This window comes from Phodopus roborovskii, unplaced genomic scaffold, assembly GCF_943737965.1.
Source record: "Phodopus roborovskii unplaced genomic scaffold, PHOROB, whole genome shotgun sequence".
NCBI lineage: Eukaryota > Metazoa > Chordata > Mammalia > Rodentia > Cricetidae > Phodopus > Phodopus roborovskii.
In genome coordinates, this window is record NW_026126636.1 from 5,516,099 (window position 1) to 5,533,462 (window position 17,364).

At 44.6% G+C, this 17,364-nt stretch overlaps 1 protein-coding gene across 1 annotated transcript; it reads right to left on the reverse strand.

Moving 5' to 3' along the window:
• Nucleotides 1-2,030: 2,030 nt before the first annotated feature.
• On the reverse strand, nt 2,031-16,012 carry LOC127238708 (zinc finger protein 420). The gene is made up of 5 exons (XM_051207381.1): nt 15,799-16,012; nt 9,884-9,956; nt 8,325-8,448; nt 7,935-8,030; nt 2,031-6,131 (listed from the first exon to the last, which is right to left on the reverse strand). The coding sequence occupies exons 2-5, from the start codon at nt 9,890-9,892 to the stop codon at nt 4,045-4,047; spliced, it is 2,316 nt and encodes a 771-aa protein (XP_051063338.1). The 5' UTR covers nt 9,893-9,956; nt 15,799-16,012; the 3' UTR covers nt 2,031-4,044.
• Nucleotides 16,013-17,364: the final 1,352 nt, after the last annotated feature.

Sequence of the window (17,364 nt, forward strand, 5' to 3'; positions counted from 1 at the left end):
ACTGAAGGAAAATATCAAAGTTAAGATGGCAGTGGTATAGTTTGAATGGAACTGGACAAATTAGCTCTTCTATTAATGAATCTGTTCAGTGGCATAGCGTTGGGATGTCAAGTCCTCTCTTGCAATTTGGCAATTCAATTCAGACTAATTTGTGGAAACTAGCCAGTGCCTTCTGCCCTCTTAAAGCATGGAAAGGAAAGTTAAACATTAAGGATGACCAATCTACTTTGTCTTTTAGACTCAATCAAAGCCATCCAACAGCATCCTAATAATTATAGCATCACTTGTGAACGCTGTGCCCGTCGTACCTACGTTAATTCTAGTACGTCTTTAAACTTAACCTCTTCACGTTTAGACATTCTTAGAGCAAGAGCAGCAATCTGGATTCCAGTGAAGCTGTCGAGGCCATGGCCAGACTCCGCTGTGATGGTCCTGGTCCAGGGTCAAGGCCATGGCCAGACTCCGCTGTGATGCTCCTAGTCCAGGGTCGAGGCCATGGCCAGACTCCCTTGTGATGATCCTGGTCCAGGACACCACTGAAAGAATATTAAAAGGAACATGTAGAATGGTTGGACTGATTATTGCTGTTATGGGAATTATTGCACTGATTGCTATTGCTGCAACAGCTGGAGTGGCCCCTCATAAAGAAACTCAAAACTGCTGAATCCGTTAGAGACTGGCATAAATATCCTACAGAATTTTGAACTGAACAAAATAAAATAGATAATAATTCAGTTAATGAATTAGCTGACTTGAGACAAGCTGTTATATTGTTAGGGGATCTGTTAGAAATATTGGAGCAAATAAAATTAAAATGCAACGGACTGTCACATTCTATTGTATTACACCTTTAAGGTTCAATAATAGCAAGTATGATTGGGAAAAGGTTAAGATGCATTCGATGGGTCACCCTAATTCTTCTCACATGATTTACAGCAAGGAATTATGGAAACTTTCACAAGGTTACCTGATATGACAGGAACGGATGTTATGGAAAGCCTTGCAATATCACACCCTCATTCAACCCTGTGAATCACTTTAATAGACTCCTTGTTTGGCAAGTGTTACTCTTGCGCTAGCAATAGTAACCTTATTGGCTCTAAAATATGTTTTGGCTTACTTAAGATTGTAAATCAGAAAGCTAGAGAAAAGGTGGTATTTGCTGTAAAGCTACATAATCTCCAATTAACTGTTGCATATATAAAAAAAACAAAGTGGGGGGGGGGCTATGTTGGGAGAATCCCTGCAGATTTCTGCAGTTGGTTTGATGCCAGATGGAATGGTAACACCTAGCTTTGATCTGCCTTCTGTGACTGGTACCTTGCCCCTGATACCTTCTGTTTGAAGTCTTATCTGAGAGTTTCCTAGGGGTTCAAAGCCTATGTAAAATTTGGTTGGGAGAGTACCCAGCAACCCGGGAAGATTTTTTTAATGAGAATTTGCATTTGCCATTGTCCCTTTGAGAAGCTTAGTTAAGATGTTTTGGTTACAGAAATTGACTAAAGATGTTAACTGTAACAATAATAATGACTTTTTCAAAAGCCATTTGCTAAACTACAATGGCTTAGCCCACAGAGGCTGACCCCCCAATCCCTGAAGCTAGAAAAGTGTTCAGTGCCTTCTTTCTGCAGACCCTCGTGAACCCACACCTAATCTATACCATTAATAGAGTTTTCTTTTATCTTCGCTGTGCTTATGATGTTATGTGTTTTTGTTCAAGTGAGCATGTAGGTCAGAAGACAACCTCCAGGGCTAGTCCTTGTCTTTTTTTTTTTTTTTTTTTTTGAGACAAGCACAGACACACAAACATTTGCATAAATAATCTAAAAATAATAAGTCGGGAGCTAGAGAGATGGTGCAATGATGAAGAACACTGGCTACTCCTCTAGAGGATTCAGGTTCAATTCCCAGCACCCATATGGCAGCTCACAACTGTCTGTAACTCCAGTTCCAGAGAATCTGGCACCCTCACACAGACATACATGCAGGCAAAATATCAATGCACATAAAAATCAATCAGTAATAATCTGATCAGCATAATGAATATAGCTTTATTATAGTAAAGATATATGACAAAAGTATCTCAAGTTGTAAAGTTCATAAATGACAATAATTTGAGAATAACATGCACATGAAATGCACTTAAATGTCCTAAATATGTATATTTACTCACAATTGCTTTATAATACTAGAAGGTACCAAGAACTGCACTTGTACGATACTCAGTACTGACCAAAACATTCAGAATTAAAAATTAAAGACAGCACCACCCTTCCCTTCAAATGTTAGGTTCATCTCTTCTGTGAGTTTCCATTTACCTTTACACCTGAAACTTTTCAAATGTAAGAATTATTCTAAATAAGCTTACAGATGTGCCATAGGATTCTCTTTTCTTCCATAGTATATACATATATACTATATTTTATATATATATTATATGTATTATGTGTCTCCTGTCACCTTAGCCACACACGATTTTCTTTGAGACTTTTTCCTTGAATTCACTACACGGTCCGAGCATGGCCCCGAACTTCTGACGCTCTTCACCTTCTGAGTATTAGAATTTCAGGCACATGCTACAATGCCTGATTATACAGAGCTGGAGAACAAAGCCAGGGACTCATGTGTGCTAGACAAACGTGGACAAACCGAGCTCCATCTCCAGGCCCAAGTAGAACTTTTTAAATGCAATTCTGATTTTTTTTTTAAAATTCTTTTGGACTCGCTATGTTGTATTAAAACACACAAGCACTTCTCTGAGTCTTCTTAGAAAATAAATGATCCACATATATGCAAATACTCTAAAATAAAACTATATGCCACTTCTCTTGTAAGGAATTTTCACAGTACATACACAGCCCACCAGTAAAGTCTTGCCTAAATTAACATAGATTATATCATGACTTTGGATGACAGATATTTTGTTTTGCCAAAAGTTCTTCTGGTATTACATGTAAGGTTTTTTTTTTTTTTTAAAGAAATTATCTTAATGAGTTAGAAATAAATTAGCATTTCTTGCCTTTGTGTCACATGATGTCATAGTAGTGAAAAAAGTACACTCTTGGAAAAATGTTTTAAGTTTCCTCACAAGTGAGGGCTGGAGATGCTGCTGGGAAACCAGAGCATGTGTATAGCACACACAGGCTCTGGGTTTCACACCACAAAAAAAAAATTATAAATGTCCAGTTGTTGACCCATGTTTCTTACACTTCCAGGGTTCTGCACCAGTATGAGTTTCCTGTCACATGAGAGGTGAATCCTTGGATATTCCAGGTTCCTTGCCTCTATACACTCCTAAGCTTGTGAATCTGAAGGGCATTTCCACATTCTTTTATGTCTTTTGAGTATGCACTTTCTATCACTTAAGTTCGAAAGCATGAATAAGTGTTTCCACATTCCTTGGATTCAGTTTTCTTAGCCAGCATTTTACAGATGTCTACTAAACTCTGAGCCATGAAGAAAGGTCTTTCCCACATTCCTTATATCCATAGTTTCCTCTCATGAATATTCTCACTTTGATCAAGATAATGAACCAAGAAAGTCCCTCCACATTGCTTACCACCATGGACTGGCATGGATAGTTGTAGTGAGTCTTTCTGTCTCACCAGCAGCCCCCAAATCATGCAAATCATGACACAGAGACTTCTTATTAATAATGAAAGCTCAGCCTTAGCTTGTTCCCTAGCTAGCTCTTATTAGTTAAATTAACCCACATCTTTTCATCTACTTTCCGCCTCATGACTTTATTACCTCATCCCTGTAGTACCCATCCTGCTTGCTCTCCATCTGGCTGCTAACTCCACCCTTCTTTCCAGTTCTCTCTGCTTTCAAAGTCTTGCCTAGCTATTGGCTGTTTAGCTTTTTTCTTAAACCAATCAGTGGCATATCTTCACACAGTGTAAAGGAATATTCCACAACAGATAATGGCTTGAGTTATAAATGAAGCCTTTCCCAAATCTCAGACATAGATTTCCTATCGATGTGGACATTCTATTGTCAGGTAAGATTTGAGACACAAAAATGGGCTTTTCCAAGTGTTCTGCCTTAACTTGATTTCTCATCAGTATAAACCTCCTGACACTGATTGAGCTGAGCCATGAGGAGAATCTTCCCAACACTCCTTAAATTTATAAGGTTGTTTACCAGTGTGAACTCTCTCATGTTCAATATCATCTGACTGCCACCTGAAGGCTTTTCTGCACTCATTACCTCCTTGGGCTGTTCGACATTGTGAATTCTCTGATGTTTAATTAGATGTGACTGCTGAATAAAAGCCTTTCCACACTCATTACATTCATAGGGTCTCTCACCAGTGTGGATCCTCTGATGCCGAGCAAGGTCTGAGGCAGAAGCAAATGCTTTCCAGCAGTCCTGACATTTATAAGGCTTCTCACCAGTATGTAGTCTCTGATGTCGAGTGAGTTCGGAGCTATACCGAAAGGCCTTTGGGCATTCCTTACATTGAAAACGTTTCTCCCTAATATGAATTGTCTTAAGACCTGTATCACTTGAATGCCAACTGAAGTCCTTCCCATTCTCTTTATAGTCATTTGTTGACTGAGTCAGTTCTGAACCTTGAAGAAAGGTCTCTGCATATTCCTTATCTCCCCAGAATTTCTCACCAGTATGAATCAACGAGTGCTGAGGATGTTCTAAACTGGAACTAAAGGCCTTGTCACCTCCATTGAATTCCTGTGATTTCTTACTATGACTTTTTTGGTGTTGAGTTAGGTGTGCACCGCGAGTGAAAGCTTTTCCACACTCCTTACACACATAAGGCTTTACACCGGTGTGAACTCTCTGATGCCGGCCAAGGTCTGATCTGCAAATGAATCCCTTCCCACAATCCTTACACTTGTAGGGCTTTTCACCAGTGTGGATCTTCTGATGGCGAGAGAGATCCGAGGGACAACGAAAGGCCTTCTCACAGTCCTTGCATTTAAAAAGTTTCTCCCTATTATGAATTTTCTTAAGACTGCTGACAATGGATCGTAGACTAAAAGCCTTGCCACATTCTTTACATTCGTATATTTTCTTGCCAGCGTGAAGTGTCTGATACTGAGTAAGTTCTGAATCTGGAAAAAATGTCTTCCCATTTTCCTTATCTTCAAAGAACTTCTCACCAATGTAAATTAACTGTCGCTGAGTATGATCTAAGGCAAAACTAAAAGAGTTTTTACATTCTTTACACTTATGTAACTTATCACCATTATGAATTTTCTTGTGTTGACTTAACTGTGACCCACATGTGAAGGCTTTCCCACACTCTTTGCATACGTAAGGTTTCTCGCCAGTGTGAATTCTCTGATGTTTAATGAGATGTGACTGCTGAATAAAAGCCTTCCCACACTCATTACATTCATAGGGTTTCTCGCCAGTGTGAATTCTCTCATGGCGAGTGAGGTCTGAGCCACAACTGAAGGCCTTTCCACATTCCCGACACTGGTAGGGCTTTTCCCCCGTGTGAATCCTGTGATGTCGAGTGAGGTCTGAGCTGTAATTAAAGTACTTGCCACATTCCTTACACTCGTAGGATTTCTCACCAGTATGAATCCGAACATGGACACTGAGTAGGGAATGAAATCGGAAGGCTTTCCCACATTCCTTACATTTAAAAGGCTTTTCCCCAGTGTGAATCCTCTTGTGACCAGTAAGACTGGAACGAAAACTAAAAGCCTTGCCACATTCTTCACACTGAAATGCTTTCTTGCCAGTGTGAACTGCTCGATAGCGAGTAAGCGTAGAACCAGGAGGAAAGCTCTTCCCACACTCTTTATCCTCTTCGAATTTCTCACCCGTGTGAATTAACTGAGGTTGAGTGGGATCTGGGGCAAAGCCAAAGGATTTTTCAGATTTAAATTCACTTGCTTTCTCTTCTATATTCAGTCTGGGACACTGATTAAAAGCCATGAGCAATTTTTCAAAGGTAAGTGCCATTTGCTTAAAGCATTCTTCTTGACTCTCCCTTCGTGTTAAAACCTGACCTTTGCCTTCCCAGTCAGCTCTAGGACAGGAGGAACCTTCAAGGCTGTGGTTTGTATCAGTTTTCATGACTTCCCACTGGGATAACTGTCTTGCACATGTACTACTTTTTGGAAGGACTTTGTTCATCTGCCACACGGGATCTACATCTGAAAGATAATGTAAATATATACTGTTTTACTACTCATAAAGGGAAAAAATGCCCTCAAAAGAAAACGGTAAATCACATAAGAAGTGAATGTCTTAAAAAAAAAAAAAAAAAAAAAAAAAAACCCAAAGCTGGAAAATATTAAAAGGACAAAAAAATAAACAGAAATTTCAAAGAGCTAATTTTAAAAGGGTTGGGGGTTGCTTAGAATGGACTAAGATTTTTATAAAAACCAGTGACCAGGAGGCACAAATGGGGTGATTAAGTAACAACAATGTAACATGGCATCCTGTTTAGTTTCCTCCATCTCCATTTAATTGATTGCAGACTGCAGCTTTTGTGGCTTTTAAAGGGTTATGAATGTATTTCATGTGTATAGATGTTGCCTACATGTATGTCTGTGTAACATGTGTGTGCCTGTACTCAAGGAGGCCAGAAGTTCAACAGATCCCCTAGGATTGGAGTTAGGAAGCTATGAGGCACATGTGCTCTTAACCATCAGTGCCTACATGGCTTTTTATACAATAGGGGACAAAAGCACATTCAGGCTCGCTCATTCAAAGACAAATTTATTTTTCATTTAATATTATTACTATTATTGTATATGGGGGGAAACAGACAGATGGACAGACGGTGAGAGCATGTGGAGGTCACTGTATGTATGTGTGACTGTGGGCATGCACATGCCACTGCAGACATTTGGAAGTCATTGTGTGGGAGGTATGAACGAACGTGCCACAGTAGACATGGGAAGTCATAGTACAGCTTTCAGAGGCCACTTCTCCTCTCCCAGCATGGGTTTCAGGGACTGGATGCTGCTCCTCAGAAGGGCGGAGCAAGAATCACTTCTGCCTGCTCAGACACCTTGCTTGTTCTAGCGCATTACACCTAAAAGGCACCTGCAGACGAAGTGCTGGATGACCGACCAAGGCCATCCTCGCCCGCACATAAGAAAGTGGACAAACACAGGGAAGCAGACAAGCCAGGGTTTGTCTCGGCCACACATTCTCCTGGATGTCTTCCTTTGGCCCTGACCTCTTTGCAGGTACTTCCTCCTAAGTGGCCCAGACTGCATTTCATTTTGCTTTTAACTTCTAGCCTATCAGGTGTTCTTTTCATGTATGACCTGTTCTGCAAAAATTTCTGGATGTGTTCCTATCACAGAAAATACAAGGTCTGTTAATATATACGCTCTCTTAACACTGAAATGAGAAAACTGGTAGACAGGGTCTGGGCTCAGGAAACACACTTGGAAGGAGAAAGTAGGTAAAGTACGGACATTCAAGAAGGCTGCACGTGGTAGCACACAGAAGGAAGGACACCTTTCTCTGGGTAGCCCTGGCTGTCCTGGAACTCACTCTGTAGACCAGGCTGGTCTTGAACTCACAGAGAGCCACCTGCCTCTGCCTCCTGAGTGCTGGGATTAAAGGCGTGCGCCACCACCACCTGGGCAGAAGGAAGGGAATCTTTTAAAGCAGCTGAAAGGAATGACACATTTGCCAATTTTTAGAAAGTGGGGAAATCCACACATACCGAAACGGACAAAGGTAAGGAAGTAGTGAGAGACGGGAAGACATCTGACCTACATCATTATAAAACAATGGTCCCTAGAGAGGAAAAATGACACCTCACTTTTTGTCACTCGGGGGACAAATAAGACGATGGAGCCAGGAGTCGCCTGGAGTGAAGGTGACTCAGGGAAGGGTGGGCTTGCTTTGTCCTTTTTCAAAGGCCGTCAGCCAGGGAAAGTGTGTGTTAGAGGCGCTGCTGACCCACTGAGCAGCCAGGCTACCGGATGACTCACCTGGGCAAAACCTTCTGGTCTCACTGCCCAAATCCACGAAGGCATCTTGTTCTTTTTCCAACACAGGGAACATATGCGGTCGACAAATGCAAAGCCCTGCATGTGAGATGAAGCATAGGAAGCAACCACATGGTTAAGAATTGCAAACTTTGCATCTGCTGCCTTGGTAACAAAGGAAGAGGGACAATGACAGAACGGCGAGAAGAAAGGATAAAGCATTCTGGGAGGATGATGACCATGGGAGCCCTCAGTGATGACTACAGTCTTTGCAGAAAACGCTACCCATTTTCCCAGGAGAAACACAGGTCAGAAATCCCCTTGACATTTGCAAAGCAAGTCAATAACTGGCAATAAAGCACCAGGGATGTCTAGGGTCAAACTGAGTCTTACCTACTGAGACAAGGTGGCAGTAGTTCTCCAGCATCACATCCCTGTATAAATGCCTCTGTTCCAGGTTCAGATATTCCCATTCTTCTGGAGAGAAATCTATAGCCACGTCTCTGAACGTCATCACCTGCCATGCGACAATCAACCCCAAGGTGAATGGTAAATTTTAAACAAATGATTTAGATGGAAGGAAAAAAGTTGGCAACGGACGGAGCAGCAAGTGGGGCATACAAGGAGCAAAGACTAGGGTTGGCAGTTTGTGGTACAGGAGAGAAGGAAAGGATCAAGCTGAGTGCCCACAAGCGATTAAAAACTGTTGCTCTGGGGACTGGAGAGAGGGCTCAGTGGTCAGAAGTGCTTACTGAAGGACCTGAGCTTGGTTCCAAGCTCCCATCCTGGGCACCCATACTGCCCATAGCTCCAGGAGATCCAACGGCCCATTCCAGTCTCCCAAGCATCCATTCATACATGATGCTTACAGAAGCATACATACATACACATCAAGAAATACACTGTGGTCAGGCAGTGGTGGCACATACCTTCAATACCAGCAGTCGGGAGGCAGAGGCAGGAGGATCTCTGTAAGTTTGAGGCCAGCCTGGTCTACAAGAAACAAGTTCCAGGATAGGCTCCAAAACTACAGAGGAACCCTGTCTTGAAAAAAAACAACAACAAAACCAAAACAAAAAGGAAATTGTAAAACCAAACTATGCTTGCTCACAGTATCCTGATAGGCTTCATATGAGGAACAGCTGAAGAAAAGGGTAGAAGCCCAAAGACATTCTAAGAGTTTATGGCAGACATCATGGAGCGAATATACCTGTTTGGAGTCCCTAACTCCAGATATATGTAAAACGTGAAAATGTGAACATTTTAAGAACTGTCCATTTTGTTTGTTTATTTGTTTTTTGTTTGTTTTTTTTTTTTGTGTGTGTGTGTGTGTGTGTAGGGTACTTTTTGTTGAACTTCCCACTGGTTTCAATTTAAAGGACTCTTTAGCAATGGAATCCCCAAACCCTGTTCTTTGTTTTGGGGGCTTTTGTTGTTGCTGCTTTGTTTTCTGAGCAGAATGTGTTGCTCCCTGTAAGCAACTGCCCATCAGCTAGCTTCTTGCTGATCCCCAGGTCTCTGGATGCTCAGTGTTTCTGCCATAACCTCTAAATGCACTGGGAAACACCACACACTGAGACCGGGACCGCGCAGGCGTGAGTCTCATCCTGACTGCAGTGTTCCAGTCTGTATACCGGGAAAGTGCAAACCTTCTACTGTCTCCTTCCGCGGTCATTTTGCCTGAGGGTTTGAAGCGACGCGCTAGGATGTCCTCTCCAGAGGCGTATTCCTCCTGATGTGCTTTCAGGTCTAAAACACAAGGGCTACTGACTGCCGTGTGGTGGAGGTAAGAGGCTGCCAGCTGAGGGGAGCGAGCGTGCCATGCAGGGGGAGCCCTGGGCGGCTCCTTAGTGTCACTGACACGGAGTCGACTTAGAGAAGTAGTTTCAGAACGAGCGACAAAAACATTCCTATGAGGAGAAATAGTAATTTCTGAGAAAACACCAACTCACGTGGGCCATGATTTCAAACTCCTGGGTGTGACCGGTCCCGTCTTCTTGGTTCCTACCTCTTTGAAGCCAGCTCCTGAGGAAACAGCACAGTGAAGAGGGACATGAGACGCCTGGCTTTCCAGAGGCCTTTTAAAAGGACGAGGAGAAAGGCCATTCCCTTCCCCGGAGGAAGGTCAGAGGGAGTGTGATGAAATGTTGGCCCCGCCAAAAATCAAGAGAACCCCAGCTAAAAGAGGATGGAGCTGTTGTAATGGAATTAGTTATGTCAAAAACCATCCCATAGCCAGCCAGTGGGGGTGCACGCCTCTTATCCCAGCACTTGAGTGTTGCGGAATATTATTTGAAGATGTGTTAACATCTGTGTATGCTGTGGAACGTTTGTTTTAGTGATGCAAAGATGTGTTGCATTCTTTTATGTTGCATCTGTTTAACTCTGGGAAGCTGTGTTACTGGTCTACTAACAAGCTGAACAGCCAATGGCTGGTCAGAGAAAGGATACGTGAGGAGCTTGCAGGCAAAGAGAATAAATAGGAGAAACCTGGGGAAGACGATGGAGGAAAGAGAAAAGGAGGAAGAGAGGCCGTGGGGGGCCAGCTCCCGGCACCCAGCTCCACATGGAGTAAGAAGTAAGAAAGGTATACAGAAATAGAGAAAGATAAAAGTCCTGAGGCAAAAGGTAGTCAGGATAATTTAGGTTAAGAAAAGCTGACTAGACTCAAGCCAAGCTAGGCCAGGCATGTATAAGTAGTAAGTGTATTTACTTGGGAGGTGGGTCCAGGCCCTTCCAAAAGAGTAAAGCGACCAAAGAACGAGGAAAGAGTAAACAACAACAAAACAACACTTGAGAGTCACAAACAGGCAGATTTCTGAGTTTGAGGGGAAGCCTAGTCTACAGAGGAAGTTCCAGCACAGCCAGGGCTACAATGGACAAACCCTGTCTTGAAAACCAAACAAATAGAAAGAATCATTCCATAGACCAGGATATGAAACAAGGTTATTCTGACTGAATTGAAATGTCTCCAAAAGCTCCACAAAGCTGGAGTTAGAAATCTTCAAAGGAAATGGAACGCTCCCTTCCGGGAGCCACCAGAGCTACCCGGACTCCTGTGTGTCCAGGGCATGTCTAACCTTCCCCATGTCTAACAAGCCTATGGAGTAGTTGCCATGTAGAGCATCTAGGAAGGGTCACGCTGTAACTGAAGAACGTTTGGGGGCTACAACAAGCCTGAAGACACTCCCCATGCAGTCAGTTAGACAAGTACACACACAGCCCACATAGTTCCTACCAGGGCATCTGAGAACTGGGCACAGCTCAGCTCCACTGCCAGCCGCCATTAGCCTCCAATCTCTGACCCAAGTCCTAGGGGGTGTGCTTGCCAGCCTGGGCCTCAGGCCTCACCTCTGCAGACACATGGAACTGCTCTTTTAAAACCTGATTTTTACCTTATGTGAGTATTTTGCCTGCATTTATGCCTGTGCACCTTATGTGTGCCTGGTGTTCCCTGAGGCCTGGAACTGGAATTAGGGATGGTTATGAGCTGCCATGTGGGTGCTGGAAATTAAACCCAGTGCCTCTACAAGAGCATCAAGTGCTCTTAAGTGCAGAGCCATCCCTCCAGGCCTTAACACTATATTTTAAAAATAAGATGTAAACTTAATTAGAGATGTAGAAGGGGCTAGAGAGATGGTTCAATAGTTAAGAACACTGGCTGCTCTTCCAGAGGACATGGGTTCAATTCCCAGCGCCCACACACTGGCTCACAGACATCTGTTAACTCCAGTTTCAGGGGATCAGCCATCCTCTCTGTGAGCATTAGATGTACACAGTACACATACACATAAAATAAAAGTTAAAAGGAGGGAGGGAGGGAGAGAGAAGAAGGAAGGAAGGAAGGAAGAAGAAAGAAAGAAATGCCAATAAAAGGAGACATGAAGACGTAAGGGAGACTCGGGTGGCCGAACAAATACACTGTGAGACTGAGACTGTAAGTGTGTACCAATATCCAGCTGTCTGAGTAGATACGATGAAAGGACACGATTGTAAGGAGACAATGGTACAAAGAGCATCAATATCAAACCATTACCTAATAAGAGCACTAGATTAGAAACCATGAAGAGTGGATGCCCAGGGGAGGTGCCTAAGGGTTAGGAACACACTGTTGCTCTTGGAAAAGGCCTGGTTTGATTCCCAGCACCCGTTTGAAGGTACGCAGGCACCCACAGTTCCAGGGGACCCAATGTTTTCTTCTGACCTCAGAGAGGTACCAGGCACAGGCATAATGCTCACACACATAAAGTTATACAAAAATTTTAAAAACCATGAAAAGTTGTGCTTAAAAGGTCAACTGCCTGAAAATGAAAGGAAATTCAAGTTTTAATTAGACTTCTCCATCCTGAAAAACTTACGAGTTTTCAACATATTTGTAGGAAAAAAAAAAAAGATTCAATGACTACATATCTAGTCAATGTATTATTCATTTTTATTAACTTATGTTGGCTTTTGGAGACAAGGTCTCATTATGTAGCCCTGGCTGGCCTGGAACTTCCTAAGTAGATCAGGCTAGCCTCCAACTCACAGAGCTTGCCTGTTTCTGCCTGCAGAGCGCTGGGATCAAGGGCTTGCACCACCACACTCGGTTCGCCAGTTTTTAAAGATTACAAAGAGTAATGAGGAGCAAACATAGACCTGTAACCCTGCACTCAGGAGGCTGAAGCAATAAGATCACTATTGACTTGACGGGGGTGGGGGTGGGGTGGGGTGGGGTGGGGGGGTGGGGTGGGGTGGGGGGGTGGGAGGAATGTAATTCAGCGTGTAGACTGCACGTCCAGAATGCACCAAGCTCTCAGCACCTCGCAGACGAGCTGCTGCTCCAACTCTGGGCAGATACTGAGAGAAGAGCTTAGAGTGTGAACTTAAAGTCCTCTGCAAGAGCAGAAGCAGAAGATGCTCTTAACGGTTGAGCCATTTTCCAGCTCTTATTTTCAGTTTTAAAAGGTGTGTCTGTGTGTGTGTGTGTGTGTGTGTGTGTGTGTGTGTGTGTGTGTGTGGTGTATACAGGAGTGCAGGGGCTGGGACAGGAAGGCCCGTGTAGTGGGAGTGGCTGACTTCAGTGCTAAGAACCAAACTGCAAAAGCAGTACGCACTCTTAACACCTGGGCCTCTCCTATCCCTTTCTCTACTCTTTTATCTTCTATTTGTGTTTCTGGCATTTCACTCAGCAAGATGAGAACACACCTCCCTCAGCTCCAGCCTGTCTTTTAGGAATCACAATGTCTACTATTAAACATAATGTTCATTCTTGAGGGGTGCCAGGGCTGCTGTTCTATCAGGTTTACACACCCTGTCAGGTACATTTAGACCATCGCTTTCCAGAACACACACACAGGGCAGGATGATCGCCCACGCCTACAATATTAACCCCAGGTCTGTACCACCCCAGCCCCCAAGCTCCCATACTAACCCCAACTCGGCCAGCCCGGAACACCACCACATCCTCTTCAGAACTTCACGCTCAGTAGGAGAGCCCTTCACCTCTTACTCGGTTTCCATGGCCACTGTGATTCCAGGCCTTAAACTGACATCAGCTATGCTCCACGCATCCTAGCATCCTAGACGTTCCAAGGGATCCAGGCCTGAAGCCAATTGGGTTAGAACTCACGGAAGTTGCTTGTTCACAATGCACCCTGGGAAATGTAGTTCAACTATGTATGGTCTGTAACAAAAGACTAGACCACAACTATCAGTTTACAGGCACTGGCTTTAAACTCCAGTACTTCCACTGGCAGAGATCATCCCTCGCACAACGCTAACAACTGTTCACGAGAGCCTCAGGAATGTCAGGTCACGCTGAACTGGCCAATATCGAGCCCTACAAGCAGCTCTGCCTCGGCTATGCCATCTTTGGACCGGCAGTATCCGTAGGTGTGATGGCTCCTGGGAAATGTAGTCCACTGCCCGGGAAGCCAGAGCAAGGGTCCTCAGAAAGATGGCCAATTAATTCCAGGCACTGACAGACACGTGGATTGCTGCTACAAGGTCTTGTAAAACAGCATCATGCTACTGGTGAGTTTGAACTGTCTCTTCTCCAGCCTTAAACTGGCTGAATCCCTACCTCATATCACACTAGCACCTGCCTGCGTTAGAATGAAAGATAAAAAGTCTAAGTTTTAGTTGGTGCCCGTCCCAAACCCCCAGTGTTCTAAGAATCCATGGAAATCCTATCTTGAACTCGGGTTTAGTATCTCTTCCATTCTCAAACAATCAGAAATACCTCTGTCCCATGCCCCAGGCAATCTGTGTGTGTGTGTGTGTGTGTGTGTGTGTGTATGTGTGTGTGTGTGTGTGTGGTGGTGGGGGGGGTTGTTTTGTTGTTTTGCCTTCGTGTATTGGACAGGAAATCAGATCTCCTGGAACTGGGGTTACAGGCAATTGTCAGCCACCTCGAAGGTGATGGGATTCAAACGTAGGTCCTATGCAAGAGCAGTGTTCTTAACTGCTAAGCCATCTCTCCACCCCTTCAACTTCCCTTAAAGCGTGTGTCTTAAAGGCCTGTTCATGGTTACATTATCTGTTATATGGATGCCGTTCTTTTCTGCTTCAGTCCTCACAGAGGGAGCATGGTGACTAAAGTTCACACCGACTAAAAGAGCGGGGCTCCTAAGTAAATCTTGAAGGCATTTCAGCAGCGTCAGCCTCTCTCCGCAATGTATGGTTCGCATTTGGCTACTTCACTAAGGACCTCCTGCACTCACCGGTCTCTTGTTCAAACTAGACTCCACCCAGTTTGGTGAAGTTATAACCTACCTGAGAGGATGACACAAGATGTGGATTGTAATTCAGATAGCAACCGATGTGCAGGGCGTGGTGGTACTCACTTATATATAACCCTAGCACTTTTAAAGTGGGGATGGGAAAAGTCCAGAGTTGGACTCTGATCTAGCCTGTTGGAGGCCGGCATAAGCTACAGCCCATCTCAAAAACTAACAAAAACCCCACTTGGCAACTGTGCCTGAGCTTGGAGATATATATATGTGTGTGTGTGTGTGTATACACACACATATACATACATACATACATATATATCTCCCAGCCAGTGTAATCCCAGCACTGACAGATGAGTCTCTGTGGTCAGCACAGCAGGTTCTAGACTACCCAAGGCTACATGTAGAAGCCATGCCTCAAAAGGAAAGGGGTAAGCCTTATGGCATTAACATTTCTAAAGACTCCAGAGGAGGAAAGCACTTTGCTTTCAAGATCTGGATTATATGGGCACACATGGCTGTGTTTCTGTGTGGCTTACTTTAATTGTGCCCGATGTTGCTCTCAGTAATAAAGGTAATCACGGCTGGGGGGAGGTTGTGGTGGTCCACACTTCTCGATCTTTAAGAAGGAAAGGGTTTGCCTCCTGAACGGAAACCAGGCCTAAATAGCAAGATCGCCTGTCTAAACAAACCCAACAAATACAACAGAAACCACTCGGGAAGCAGAAGTAGGAGACCCTGGAGTTCAGGTAAACCTTATAAAGACACTTAGAGGCCAGCCTCAAAAGCCAAACAACAATGTCAAATCTCACCTGCGTCTCAAGAAGTCTCTAGAGAAGGGAACATGTCTGCTTGGAGGATCCTAGGCATAATCCCCACCCCACGAAAAGCACCCCCACGGGCAAACCCCTGCGTTTAAAAAGTCATAATGCATGTGGATTGCCTTCGCACAATTATCTTAGGGAAAAATCAAACTGCTAATTAGTTATTACCAGTTGTACCTTTTCCTCCCGTAATGTACAGGAAGAAACACACTTACTAATCGTATTTTGAAAAGAAAATGCGATTTAGGATTAGGATGCTTCCGATTCCACGCTCCTCCCCCACAGCGGCACCGCTCGAGCCCAATTCTCGATCACGCACATTTTTCCTACCTCGTAGTTTCTCTGTCGTTCAACTCCCCCCGGACCCAGTCGCACACTTCATCTCCCCATGATCTCTCTCACACACTCGGGCTTGCCATTGCGGATTCTGTCACCTACAGGACGAGGCTGGCTTCCTCCTGGTCAAACTGAGGTTTGGTTTCAGAACCTGGGATCCCACATTCGCTTTCTCAGCCCCAATTTCCAGCAGGAAGCCGAATTCGGAACAGCCTCCCTGGTCGGATTTCCGTCTGGGGATTGGATGACACAGCCCATGCCAGCCGCGCCCATCCGGTCGCTGGCACGGTCTTGGACTACATTTCCCAGAAGACCTTAGGGTCCCTGGAAACTCAAGTGCTGAGATATGGCTGGATCCAAAAAAGATTGAATCTGACCAGTTAAACCTGCAAGGACAATTTCGTTTAAGTGGGTAAAGAAGTTTATTGCCAAGCCTGATGACCTGAGTTCGATCCCCAGGGACACACGGTGGAAGGCGAGAATCGACTTCTGTAAGTTGTCCTTCAAACGCCACGTGCGCGCCCACACACACGCGCAAAAATAAACAATTATTGTATGTTTGTTGGTTAAAAGGAGTATTGCAACAAGCTCAGCACAGTGGGTCACGTCTTTAACTCCAGCGGTCGGGAAAGCGGAGGCAGGAGGAGAGCTACGAATTGAAGGCCACTTTGGGCTGTCTCTAAGTATTGCCAAAAGTCTGAGAACTACGGCCAACCAGCAAGATGAGCAAGATGAGGAAAGCACTGGACGAACTTAAGCATCTATAAGAGGGGTTCTTCCTAAGGACTCCGCTAACCTCGGGTTGAAGGCCAGGAAGGAGGTCTGATGGGAATGAGGGCTCAGAGGATCCTGATCAAAGTCTGGTCTAGCAGCCTTTGTCAGCTGGATTTCCTCACGACTACGATGAACAACCGAACCATTTGTACTCGTTGTCCAAGCCACAGCTGTGAATCCAGACTTCTGCCCACTGAGGCTTCCTGGGCTACATTTCCCAGAGGACCCCACCCCCACCCCCAGACGTGTATCTCCTCCTGAGAACTTCTTGTGGGAGAGCTACTCCTGCTAGGTTTGGGGAGAATTTGATAAGCCTACCCCTTGGTGCCAAGTGGTGGACGATCCAGACTGCGCAGCATGGAGGGAAACAAGCGGACTCGGGGAGATCTTGGGACATGTAGGAACTGTGAAGGCGGCAAGGATTGCTTGATTGGTGATTATGATCACGTCCTTTGTGTGTGAGAGTGCAGTTTGAGCGGTCATATCTTGCCTTTTACCAGTTCGAGGTCCCTTGAGTGTGCGTTCCCTGAGCTTGTGTGTTTGTGAGCGTTTGGCAAACTTGAGGAGAGTGTAAGATGTCTCCCCTGAGAGATATGACGATTTCCCAGTGTGCCTTTTCTATTTCCGATGGGGTGTGGTGGGCGGGGGTCTCCCTGCGAATTCTGCTGTTGTGACTCTGCCTAGGGCCTGGTATGTGAGAAAGCTTGCATGGTGGTGGATTGTGTTTGTGTTTGAGGCGCATGCGACTTTTGTGGCCCCGTGGTGTGAGTGTGATTGATTGGAGAA